The sequence below is a fragment of the Thunnus maccoyii genome, chromosome 2, assembly GCF_910596095.1.
Source record: "Thunnus maccoyii chromosome 2, fThuMac1.1, whole genome shotgun sequence".
NCBI classification, from domain to species: Eukaryota; Metazoa; Chordata; class Actinopteri; order Scombriformes; family Scombridae; genus Thunnus; species Thunnus maccoyii.
This window is the reverse complement of record NC_056534.1, coordinates 34,715,424-34,728,736: the sequence shown is the minus strand read 5'-3', so window position 1 is coordinate 34,728,736 and position 13,313 is coordinate 34,715,424. Positions and strand designations below refer to the sequence as shown.

Genomic DNA, 13,313 nt, shown 5'->3' with positions numbered 1-13,313 from the left:
AGTTTTTGTTGAGGGAGTTTCTGCAGTTTACTGGCACTGTGGGATCATATGGAAAAGCATTTCACCTACACTACAGAGTAATGTTTCAGAAATATGAACATGGTGTGGGCAGTGAGTTACTGAATGTTGCCTTTATGTTGCATTTTTTCCGTTAGTGGCTCATGGGAAGCAAATGTACAGTATACGGAAAGTATGACATTGATTATAAGAGCGTGTTTAGAGCTCTTTCTACTTGTTTGTGTCTCGTTTTTTTCCTTCTCTCCCAGTCTGTAATGCAATGAATCAGAGGTCAGTATTTCAAGGTTCAAAAGTCATTGAATATGTTTACGGTAACCTCTCAGACTTCAGTTCAGTCTTCAGTTTAGCTTTTGGGGTTTTTAAATGTTTAGTTATTATGCTGTTTTTTTCTAGTGAGATAACTAAACTTAACTGTATGTTAACTGTGAGAGAGGTAGAGTTGCAGCCATGTTTACAGACCTCTACTGTTGCAGGTAGAAGTGTGATCTCAGGCCCGTTGCTGCTGGCAGCTCATAACCATGACAGTTTTACAGCATGACCTGGACCCTACCAGACACCACTCCTTAGCAATGCTCTAAGGCCTTGTTCAGACTGCTAGCCCAAATCTGTTTTTTGCCATATCCAGATTGTATCCAGGTTGATTTTTGAAAGTCTGGACAGCAAAAATAAAATGAAACATGAAATACAATTTTTGCAAATTGGATCCAAGCCGCATTCGGAGGTGGTTTGAAATGCGATTCCAATCGGATTTCTGCAGATGTGTCTTGGTCTGGACGCTCAAATTGGATTTCAAAGTGTCTTTTGCTTCGCTTGCAACGCGACACATAATGACCAAGTCAAATTCACAGTGATGATAAGTGCATCAGAGCAGTTGAGCGGAAGAATGACTGCAGCTCTGAACATCACGATGTATAGCAGCCTCCTCTGTCGCTGAGTTTGTCTGGTGTGATGGAGGAGACAAGCTGGTCTGAAAGTTAAAGGCGACAACCTGTTGCTCTGGAGTATAAATTAAAGAAGAGTAGCCTCTTAATGTAAGCTTTTGTCTTGGATTTGTCAGTAGATTGTATTTTGTGTGATTCTCGAACACCTAATTCCAAAACCGGGCTTTAAACTGCTTCCCACAAAATTTTGGACGGCAGACATTTGCTCCCATTCAAACACATGGGCATTAGTGATGTTGGCCACTGTTGATGTTTGGTGACACATTTCAGTGGCTCGCAGCCGTTGTAGTGCTTCATCCCAAAAAGTGTTGGATGGGGTTGAAGGCTCTGTGAAGGCCAGTCAAGTTCCTCCACACCAACCCAAACCATTTCTGGACCAGAACTTGCTTTGTGTAGGGGGGACATTGTCATGTTGAAACAGGAAAGCACCTTCCCCAAACTGTCTCCGCAAAGTTGTAAGCACACTGATGAGAGCCCAACAATGCTATTGTTCAGTAATGGTGTACATTACGCAACACCCTGTCTCTTGAATGAATGAGTGTGTACTGAGTGTACTCTACATGTGTGTGAGTGTTAGAGAGAGTATTCACAACCATTTAATTCAGCTTTCTTTCTTTCTTTTTTTTTTTACAGGGGGTTCGGAAAACAAGGATTCCAGTGCCAAGGTAAAACAAAACTGACATCTGACTCATTCAAGTGTTATGAGACCCGTGTGTTTTTGTGTGTGACATGTACAGTGTGACAAGTTTGCACACACTATAGTATCTGCTTCACTGCTTCGTCATAACATCTGTCACATGAACACATCACATTTAGGGTTGATCTTTTTTTTTTTTTTTCTCCTCTCTTGTTTGCTGCTCTTTGAGCCACACCAGCTTTATTTCATTTGTACAGCCTACACAAGGGAAGAATGTTTGATGGCCAGTGTGAATAACTGATTTATCTGTGCGATTTATTAACTGCTCTGTTATTGAGAGAATCATGGATAAATATGGCAGATACCACAACAAATTCATGAACAAACTTATTCGACACGTACAAATGATCAAAACTTGGATTTTCATGTATCAACACTACCCGCAAATTTCACAAGCATGGGAGTATTTGTTCAGCCGCAGTGAGAGTAGTGTAATTGTGGCCAGAAGGAAATGAGTCTTGAATAACATGTCTTTCATTATGTTGTAGTACAGCGTAAGAGACAGAGAGGGACTATGAAAGCACTAAGAGAAGATAGATTTATGCTGTTTGTTTCTGGGGTCTGTAATCACGAATTTGATATCTGTAGGCACTTCCTTTGAGCTTGTTGCATAGCACTGAATTTTATTTAAAATGCTGATTATTACAGTGATATTTCAAGCTTAATGTGATATTAGTAAAGCGACTTCTCATGAGTGAAGTTTTCATTTAGTAAAAGCGAGCCAGTCGGGCAAAAAATGAGTAATAAAGGTGTGCTGGGTATTAACTGTGACAGGTGAGACTAGTTTAGACAAGAACTGATTCAGTGGAAGGAATAGAGAAAAGGTACAAAGCCGCTGCTCAAGTCAGCCCCCAAAGCACCAACATCACGATGAAGATGTTGGTGATGAAGGTGATTTTGGGGGCTGCCAATTTAAGCTTCAGCATGCATCAACTCTCAGAATTCCTCATCTAATGTGGAAATATCCGGGCTTGCCAAAGTCTGACTCTGGCTGCCAGTGGCCAGGTAACAGTGCAGAACGCAGATATATTGTGATTGTGTTGTTTTGGCACCGGTGGTTGATTAAAAGCCCAGTCTGCTGTCATCGCTATCTGTCCTTTATTTAATCATTGAAATCAATGATTAAACTTGATCCAGATTAATTAAAAGTTAATTAAAACAAGTTTTTACTGAATTGACACAGAAAACGTATAATAATATAATACATGAGAAAATATAACATATATAGAACATTGTAATTTAAAAGTGCATTGCAGGCTTTTTCAGTTATTCACATATACCAAAAGGCAAGTTTCTCATTTACATTCTAGAAACACCGAGTTAAAATCAGCACTCACACATTACTGTAACATTTTCATTACAGACATTTGCATTTTTAGTGTCGTTTCTGCTGCAATTTCTGAAAATGATAGTTGTATAATTATTATCAGATAATGACTGTTTATGTCCGGTGGTAGAAAGTAACTAATTACATTTGCTCAAGTACTGTACTTAAGTACAGTTTTGAGGTACTTGAGTATTTCACTTTGATGCTACTTCATACTTCCACTCCACTACATTTATTTGACAGTTTTAGTTACTTTTCAGATGAAGATTTGACACAATGGATAATATAACAAGTTTTTAAAATACAACACATTGTTAAAGATGAAACCAGTGGTTTCCAACCTTTTTCGGCTTTTGACGTCTTACAAAAAGCAGTGTGTAGTCGGGGTCACATTTCACATGTCTATGAGTTGTTAACAGCTCCACCAAATAGTGATTTTTTCCCTCTAAACTTCTCACATGCTTTCATTTCAATAAATATTCAAATGATCCAATATTTCAGCAAAAATCAAAGTTTAGAGAAAAAGCTAAACTAGCTCCACCTCCAGCAGCTACAACAGTAACATGCTGCTCTAACACTGATGCTTCAGTATTAATAATCTAATGATGTCATATATAATAATATATCAGTTAGAGGGACCAAAGCTGCAAATACTTATGTACTTTTACTTAAGTATGATTTTTCATGCAGGACATTTACTTGTAATGGAGTATTTTTACATTGCTGTTTCTGTCATCAAGTGTGCTAAAAGCATCAAATGTTTTCCCCCACGATAAAATCTACATCTAGTTAATGACCTGGTGAGAGGTGCTCTTGGTGGATTTCTTCTTACTGAGCTGTTGAGTAGAACAAAACACAGTGTCTCTTTATTGGAGGCTTAAAGATAAACACACTGCCACTGCAAGGCGTTTGATCTCAGTGATTTAGAGCTTTTCTCTTGAGAGCGTCAGAGACGGTGAGACACACTGAGGTCTTAAGTGAATCATTAGACATCATACTAATAAATTGAGATGCTTCATAGTGTTTGATGTGTCTGTAAAGGTTTGTATCTGGGAAATGTTCACCTATAGGAGCGTGTATATTAGCCCGTGTCTGCATGTTCCTATTGAGCATGACTGCCAACAATTACCCAACACCCACTCTTCTCTGTGATCTTCCTCTCACAGAAGTGAGATGCAGGCTGCTCTCAGCCTTCTAGTATTTGCTTGTACTTAGGTGAAACCATTCTCAGTAGTGAGTCAGTCCAAGGTGTTGGAGTGTTGACAGCCTAACGTGTTTTTGCAAAACCTGACATTACCGTCAGCGTGTCCGCCAACCCTCTCCTCTGCTTTCACGGCGAGTTGTCATTTTCATCCTGGCTTCATTGTTACCATCGCAGCTTTTCACACAGATGATAAAGGGAATGATTAGAAGGACGTCAGAGACAGCAGTAGGGTGTAAGAGAGGTCTCAGACACAAACGGTGCTCTGGAACTCTTCTCCTTCATCGCATCGGAGACGTCATGTGTGTCAAGTCATATCCTCAGAAAGAAGAAGGCTGAAAAGCTGACCACATTCTCCATCATAAATCCCTGCCTGAACATGTTTAAATAAGTAATGTCTGCCATATCAAGATGAATGTGATTGGTTTCACTGCAGCTATTCAAAGTGAGAAAGGTCCCCACTTTGTATTATCTGTTTAGCCATCAATTATTAAACTTAAGCTCCTATAAAATGAGGGTCAAGTCCTCCAGCAGAGACGGCGAGCCTCTCAGCCACTACTTGAAAATGACAAAGTGATAAACTGCAGAGTGGCATTTCTGTAACAAGAGTGACATTTAATTTTCAGCCCTTTTCTAAGAATAGGCTGGACTACGCAGTATTACATCACAGGTGGAGTTATAGTGTTAGAGCTTGAAATCGTAAGGTTCAGTTTAGCATTTTTTCCAATTCAAAATTGACAATCATCATTTAAGCTCATTAAATGATGAAATGCTTGTGTGGGAACATTTGGGGGATTCAATATATGAACAAAGTACGGAACAGTTTTGCCAGCTGTTGTCAGATCTTCAACAGCATCACATTTGTAATGATGAGAGCTGAATTAATGATTGGTTTATCTTCTCAGATGTGAATATTTTCTTATTTTGTTTGTCATCTATAAAAGTAAAATCAATATCTAAAAGCTTTGAACTATTCTTTGGACAAAACCAGCAATTTGTATATGTCAATCACAGCATTAGTAGCAGCCCTACTAAATGATGCTGTATGTTAGAGTATAAGGATATTACTGTTCTATACTGATGTGAGTATGTAAGGGATAATGTGAGTATTGTCATATTAAAATCCTCAGAGTTTATTGTGTTTAACAATAAGTGAGCACAGGTGGAAAAAAAAATCAAATCACTCTCAGTATGACACTTGCAATGTAATTCTGGAGCAAAGTTAATGTTGTGGAAACAAACGAGCCTGTCAGTAACCATCTTTCTAGATGTTATCTGTATTGTGAACGATCTGTCTGTCGACTCCTGGCTGCTTTTCCTGCGGAGTCTTATTTCAGGGCTTTGGCCTGCTGCCGTAGTGCAGCAGGGAATCACCATTTAGTTGACATTGTAATACAGCCGGGCAATTTGTACCCATGTCACTCAATAGATTTACCTTTCAGACCCTGTTAAGATCACACTGTGTTTGGAAACCTTGGAGGCCCGGGTTGAGGGTTAAGGTTTCTCATTTGGTTTTCATCTCTTGAAATTGTTATTCAAGGGTTAAGCCAGTAATTTTGTTTTCTGACCTGTTTAACATTCATTCAGTTAAACATATTCATAGCGAGCCACAGTCTCCTGTTGGCCAGTGAGCAGCCTTCCTTAAGTGTTTTTGGGGGTCAAGAGCCTCTGTCAAGGGCACCTGTGTAGACATTTAATGAAGGGTTTGATAGTATAATATTCATTCCTTACTCCTTGTTTCTTCAAGTCAGTCCACAAAACAGCTTAACAAGATGTAGTGTCACGATCAACGGGGGGGGGGGGGGGGGGAACCCAAACGTAGTACACAGACTTAAGAGTTGGAATGAATACGAAAAGGTTTATTGACTGGGCTCTCAGGGAGGGAAGGTGTATAGAGGTGGGGATGTCAGCAGGCAGAGGCAGAGGGAAGCCGGTGGCTGGCGAAGCAGAGCAGGGATGAAGACAGAGTACGTGAGCACGGCCGGATGAAGCTAGTTTGGAAGGTAGCAGACGGGTCGACAAGCTGACTGGTCGGCGGGCGGAGAGATGAGCAGGAAAACAGGCAGGCGTGCAGTGATCCTGTGGAATAGGAAGGTTAGTTCAGTGAACAAAACAACACGAGAGACTAAGCTTTGAACGCACGATTTGGTGGCCTGGGATGTGATCTACCACGATGGCTGAAGAACTGGGGATATACTGCTGAGTAGATGGATTGATGGACTGCAGGTGTGTGTATCAGAGCAGGTGTGTAGACTGGACAGCAATCAGGGAACCGGGAGTGTTAGAGGAGCACCACGCCCATATCACACACACACACACACACAGGGGAGCACAGGAGACACAGGGGAAAGGGAAACACCAGAAACACAAGGGAGAAACCGGAGGCATGGCTATGACTATGACACGTAGATGGCATCAAGAGGCAATCGTGCCCTGCCACTGTAAGCTGAAACATGAAACCATTAATGGAGCATACACTCCCACAGTAGTAACAACAAGCTCTTTACTCCCTCAAACTCTACTAATGCTCACTCATCTCCATTGACAGGAACTTTTTACTTGGACCCTGAAAGTAGTCCCAGAAACTGCTGCTTCAAAACTGACTATAATTTCAAAGTATCAGCAGTAAAGTCCTCTTACAGGCCATATTTCACCAAAGACTAGAAGGGTAAGTAGATGTGAAAAGAGTGAGGAATTAAAGGAAAGATTATTGAAGTGATTTTATTGTTCATCTTGGTATTCCAGGAGAAATGGTATCCCTGTCCCATACACAACAGTGACTGTAGAAGCCCATTGTTTCTGCTCCCTATGCTGATTGTAACACACATGATTTCTTCAGTGTTGACTCAGTTGATGGGTTGGAGCTCACTCACTAGTTTCTTGAGGACGACCTCAGAGTTTATCATTTATCAGCAGACTGTCGACGACTGATTTTCACTTGAGGCTTTCCGATGTTCTCTGATGCACGAGAGGAAGCTCATGTGTTTTGCTGTTGTGTAAGAACCTGACCTCCCAAGAGAGCAGAGTGCCTGATGACCAGCCATACAAATGAGGCCATGCACAGGTCAAGGGTGATGCATTAATGATCCGTTTTAGCCTGCAGGCTAGATGCATCGCTACGAAGCCCTCTAGAGAAAGGAAACCATTTCAAAAAGATAAATCAACTAAGCCCCTCAGTGTCTGTGGTGGTTAGCCGCATTGTTTGATGTGTTAGACGCAACTTTGATCGTGTCAGACAAATAATAACCGCTTCAAATATTTTCATTTGCCACATCCTATTCATGCGATGCGGCTTTGTTAACCTTGAGCGGCTCAGTGTTTGGACAGTTCTCAGAATATCCTTGTGCACATCCGCCACAGTGTCATCCCAACAAGGCCTGTGTTGACTGTCTGTGGAAATGTAAACTCCCTGAGTGTACATGGTCCCCCGCCATGCTGTCTGGCACACACATTCTACTTTAACGGCTTATTGTTGTTTTATCTTTTCATGTTCAACCTCCTCAAACAGCGTGTGCTTCTTAGTCAGTGTTTTTTTCTGCTCCATTTGTGCGCTACACCCTGAAGTTGGATTATATCTTGGCTACACAAGAGTCATTTCAGCCGCGGTCCTCAGTCATCTGTCTCCGCACATCTCACAGGAACAGATTTGCTTTCATTTTAGTCAGTAGTGTAGATAAACAGGCCTAACTTTTTAACCTTTGACCAGCAAATTGATGCAGCGCACCCTTTCACCAGAGCACATTGGGAACTGATCAAATTCTGTGTATCCAAGAACCCTTAAATCAGACTAAATTATGTAACATCAGCTGGACTTTTCTTGCAGATTAGACATGGAAAATGACAACCTTGTGAGTTCTCCTTTTGTATGAAGCAGCAAAAAAGTGTTTAAGTAAATTTGCCTTACTTGACATCGCACGTCCTGCACTGAGACTATTGCACATGTGCAATATCTATGCTGAAACGATATATCGTGCAGCCCTAGTTAGAAGCCTGGTAATGATGCTTAAGGTTCAGTATCAGTGCAGTGTTGATGATAGCAGAAACACAGACAACCGTCCAACTAACCATTGGCCTGTATTCATTATATATTGCAGGATCATGAATATATAGCATTGAAGGCACTACAGCTCCATTTCTCTTACGTGGCAGTGATACATGCATTTATTTCTCCAGGGGGGTTCACGAGAGACGTGAGAGTTTATTATAATTGCAACCTCAGGTGTCCTGAAATGAACAATGAGGATGCGAGTAATACTCGTACTGTGAAATTACTGGAAAACGGCGTAACTCTGCAGCGTAATAGTCAAGGAGCCATTATCAATTGTGTTTTCAGTAGATAGCATTAGATATTACACAAGCAAAACCTCAGTAGTGCCCTCAGTTTTCTTCTATTAAATGAAGTGCAATTACATTAATTTAGTGGCGTAATACTTGTGAGCAGAAAGCTATTAAGAGTCAAAAACCCTCAGTGATGGAATTCTGCAGTACTAATCCAGCAGGACTATTATCATGTTCACAAGTGCCCTTTCAGATTCTGGGCATGCTAAAAAAAAAGAAGTTATTTTAATGTCAAAATGAACGTCCTCCACAGATGTTTTCATTTGCAAGTTCATGCAAATATATTTTGATTTGTGTGTTTATTTATTTCCCCGCAGAAATATGGGGGAAGAGATGCCAACTTGAAACAAAAAGGGCAGAGCCTTGGATTCTAATTAGCCTTCAGCCTCAGTCAGGGCCGTAAATCCACAGACAACCCTGCCACATCTGTTGCATGCCTTTCTTTGCGCCTTTGTCTCTGTTCTTTTATTCTCTATTGTAATGCAGTGGTATACTTAGAACAAAGACACAGAATCATTGCTAAGAGCTTTGATGCTAACAGCCGAATTTTGTTCCTTTAAGTATAAGTACTCTGACAGTTTTTTTTGTCTGTTTCTACTCCTTTCATCTCCGCCTCTACACTTATTCGCTTGTTTCTGTGTTTGTCCTCTGCCTTTTTTTTTTGGGCTCAGAGCCAGAAAGCTGCTCTCTACATTGTCCTCTCTGCCCTGCGCGGCTGCCTTATGGGGTTACTCCAACAGCTACTTTCTGTTTCTCTTTCCTCGCTCTCACATATCTAATCCCTTCATCGTTTGCTGTTTAAACTGAGGAAATAAGCAATCAGGGATTTGTTTTTTGCTGAATCTTCCTTTCATGCATTGTGTAGCAGTTCTGTCAGGATTCATATGATTCAACTGCTTGATGCTTGAAACTGTTTTGGCCCCGACATCAAGATGCAAGATTTAGAATTGGGTTGAATGGAGCACAGCAGAGGGAAGCCATCGTGACGTCTGTGTGTGTGTGTGTGTTTATGAGGCAGAGAAGGAAGGGGGCAGAGGGTCATATAGGCTATATTTAGAGTTGCTCCTTGGTGCCCTGAAGAGATACAATGCTATGCATAGCTGCTGTTCTGTTTATAGGAGGACACTTGCTCTGTCTTTTTTAGATGGCCGCTGTGTGATTACATAAGGGCTTTGTCTTGGGACACACGTGTTAGTGGAGTTCTGCAGATGCTAGCAATTTAGTGACTGGACAAAGCATCTTTATTCAAGTTATGCTCATTGTGGCCACTTTTTCGTTTTTTTCAACTTCTTTATATTCTTCCTCAAAACAACCGCTAATACAGAAACCACTCAGATGACACAAATTAAGAGGAACTTACAGCTGGAAATTTTCTATCTTTAATGCTGCGGTTTTGATTTCAGCACATTGGCTTAAACAAAACCCATTTCAAACACCCATTTTTGCGATATTGGAAGATATTTTTCATTATTTCTCTTTGTCACAGATATTTGCACACGGCATGTCCTGTATGGACTCTACTACCCTGCTCATAACCACTGGCAACTTTTTTAAGACATTCATTTGTTTTGTACACATAGAAAACAGGCTCAGTCACTTAAAAAGAAAGAAAAAGGGGGAAGCGGTAAACTGCAAAGAATGCACACAAAGCATGCAATAAATGATTAACAAACACAAAATATGTCTTAACTTCTCTAATTTCATATCATTTTAAGAATTTCAGACCTCAGAGTTACTTTGTAACTGTGTAAAAATAGTAAATGTGCACCCTGATAAGGCTGTTTAACTACCATATCAACCAACAATATCACTGTACTAATATTGGTGTGGTCCTTTCCTTTTCCTTTATAATTGAAAAAATCTGTCACGCTCATTGAGAGAGACTTGTACCCTTTAGAAAGTCTTTGATACTGTGATTGACGCTTTTACATTGTACACCGTGATCAGGACCATGACCTGCAATGCTCCCCGTTGCTTGTAAAGGGATGCAGGGAGAGCTATGGACTCTCTGACAGTGACCATAATAACTAATGCTGCTCCAGCGAATCCTCAGCAGTAAAACCGCTTAGTCCTAAAGCCTTTCCAGCTGTAAGAGGTTCACTACTAGATTCATGGTTATCATAATAAGTACCTTACTTACTTACCTTTTATAACCTTCAGTCTACACTACTGTTTGAACTAAAAGCACAAAACAGTGCATTAATTTACATTACTGTCAAATCAGCTTAAAGGAGACAGCAGGTTACTCACTGGTAGTGATATTGATGCAAAGTTATTCATTTTCACGAGCCGGGGAACTCAGTGGCAGCTTGTCAGACAAAAATGAACAGCAACATAAACACTGGAAGCCACAATAGCTCTGTAAAACCTTGTTAACTATGTGCTGTTCATTTTAATCTGTCTGGTCACCACTCAGTCAGACTTCTGCTGGTGAGATAGTAGCAACCTGTAGCAGGCAGCAGCATTAGCTTATAGCTGATATATAAATCTAAAAATGATCTTAGGAAGAGTTCTGTACTTATGTGAGTTGGTGAAAAGTCTTGACGAGCACAAGCAAAACAAGAGTTTTGTCGGATATATAAGGGCAGATGTAGAAAATGTTAATCTTAGCCCATATCTGTCTTTGCTGGGTTGAGACTAAGTGACTCACCCAATAAAAATAAATTGAGATAATTATAGTTGTTGATTTATGACATAGCACTAGTTAGATTAAAGTGTGTTGCTATAGTACTGGGAATGCTGAGTTCTGTAAGTTGCCTTTTGCTACTGATTGAATCCTTTCTGTTAATGTAAGTCTGCACCAGTGGATTATGGGCTCTGATTTGCAAAAGTGCTCATTGTTACAGTGTAGATAGAATTGATGTAATTGTGCGTGTGGTTCAAAAGTGCATGACTGTGTGTTGCTTCAACCAACCTCATGCTTTTAATGCTTTGAAACAGATTGATATCAGCTTTCCAAATGAGGTGTGACAGATTCAATGTCAAAATATGATTTCAAATGTATTAGAAAAGCTAATAAAAAGCAAGAATTGTTACATACTGTACATCTTTGTCTTTAAGCTACAGCTGGATAAAACCTCAACTGACCAGAAACAGCTTTGCCAAAGTAAACTCTATGGCCAGTTTGGATTTCCCTGAAAGCCTCCCACCTCTTCCTGTCTCTCGATAATCAATTCAGACCAGCTGCATTAAGATTAGACTAATCCATCATGGCGGTCTGCATTATTTATCACCTAAATACCCACTATGCATTTGGGTGGAAATGCTGTGTTGTGTTCAAAGCGTGCCTCATAGCACTAATGTGTTGTGGCACTGTATAAGGTAGTGTTTGCACAGAAAAATGCTGCGGTTTGTCATATTTGTCAGACAAGAGGGACTATGTCGGCATATGTAAACCCCAGTGCTTACAGGATGAACATTCATTATAAATATGGCTTTCAGAGGCACGTGACTAAACACTGATGTCAATATTTTAAATGGGATTGTGGTATTTGTTGCTCCCATGCGGCAGTGTTTCTCTCTGCTTCTGAGCGTGTATTAGATTACTTTCTGGGGCTTCTATGGAGACCCGGACGACACGTTGATGCAAATCTGCTTGTCTCCTGTCACAGGACGGCTCCTGCATAGAGGGAAATACATCCTTTGACACCTCCATGCCATGAGATAATAGAGCCCTGTTCAGTTCCTGATTGCATGCTGTCATGATGTAGCCCAGATCTGTTTCACAGTTTGATAAGGGGATTTGAGTGCAGGAAGGGGACTGACTAAGCAGTCCCAGGTGGGATGACGTCCATGTTCCTGCTGTCATGTTGATGGCACATGGAATTTGTATTGTCAGATTTCTCTGTTTCTGTCAGCTGGAAGACAGCAACAGCAAATCATCACAAGGCCTGCATAAAGCCAACAACATATCTGAGCTCCTGGGTATTGCCCTCATCACATGTGACTAGAATGATTGATTGATTTCAAAATTGAAGAAGACTTTAATTGTAATTGTTAATATGCAGTCTCTGTAATGTGTAACACAAAAATTGCAATCTAGATTATGTTTGACATGCAGTTTTTTTTTAAATTTCTTTTTCTTGATTTGCGATTTCTATCTTTCTCACGTTGTTGGGGAAGTATTGAGGTAGTAGTGGATTCTGTAGAGGTGTATTTTAATCTGTTTTCAACAGGTGTTTGCAAAAGTCATAAAGTCATCCAATTGTGTATATGTCTGTATAATTTCCCCCTTAATAAAAAGCTTTTTAAAATGATATTGCTTTTTTAAATGAAACGCTGTGCAATTGTGAGCGAGAACATTAATGTTATTGTTGCATATTAGAGAAAGCATTTAAGGGAAAAGTATTCAAATTAGGTATGACTAATCATATCATGTAACTGCCTATTGGGACAATTAAATTTTGCTCTATTGGAGCAATAACGTGGGGCAATTAAAACTAAAACAATTTAAACACAACCAACTTCACACAAGCAGCGACTTTGAGATTTACTGATATGCTGTTGGACTGATGTGAACCGTGTGGGCTATCATTCATTGGCCTCTATCGGATGGATCTAAAGACAAATGAAACAACATTCTGTCTCAAAATGTACCGTTCTAGCTTCTGCACGTTCTAACAACAGCATTGACATTACTTAAGTGTCAGTGTTCCCTGTATATTCATTCTGCAGCCATGGAAATTATGAGCGCCGCTGCTAAAATTTCACATGATCATTGATATCAATTGGACACTAATGATTTTCACTCGCACACTGCAAGCACAGTAACACCCTATGTTATTGTGGAAC

At 40.3% G+C, this 13,313-nt stretch overlaps 1 protein-coding gene across 1 annotated transcript in view; it reads left to right on the top strand.

The window, feature by feature from the left end:
* The window catches only part of prkcaa (protein kinase C, alpha, a), a 146,390-nt gene that overhangs the window by 1,094 nt on the left and 131,983 nt on the right, over positions 1-13,313 (top strand). The window contains exon 2 of the mRNA XM_042434571.1: positions 1,593-1,624. Within this exon, the coding sequence (XP_042290505.1) occupies positions 1,593-1,624 (32 nt within the window). The remainder of the gene's footprint in view (positions 1-1,592; positions 1,625-13,313) is intronic.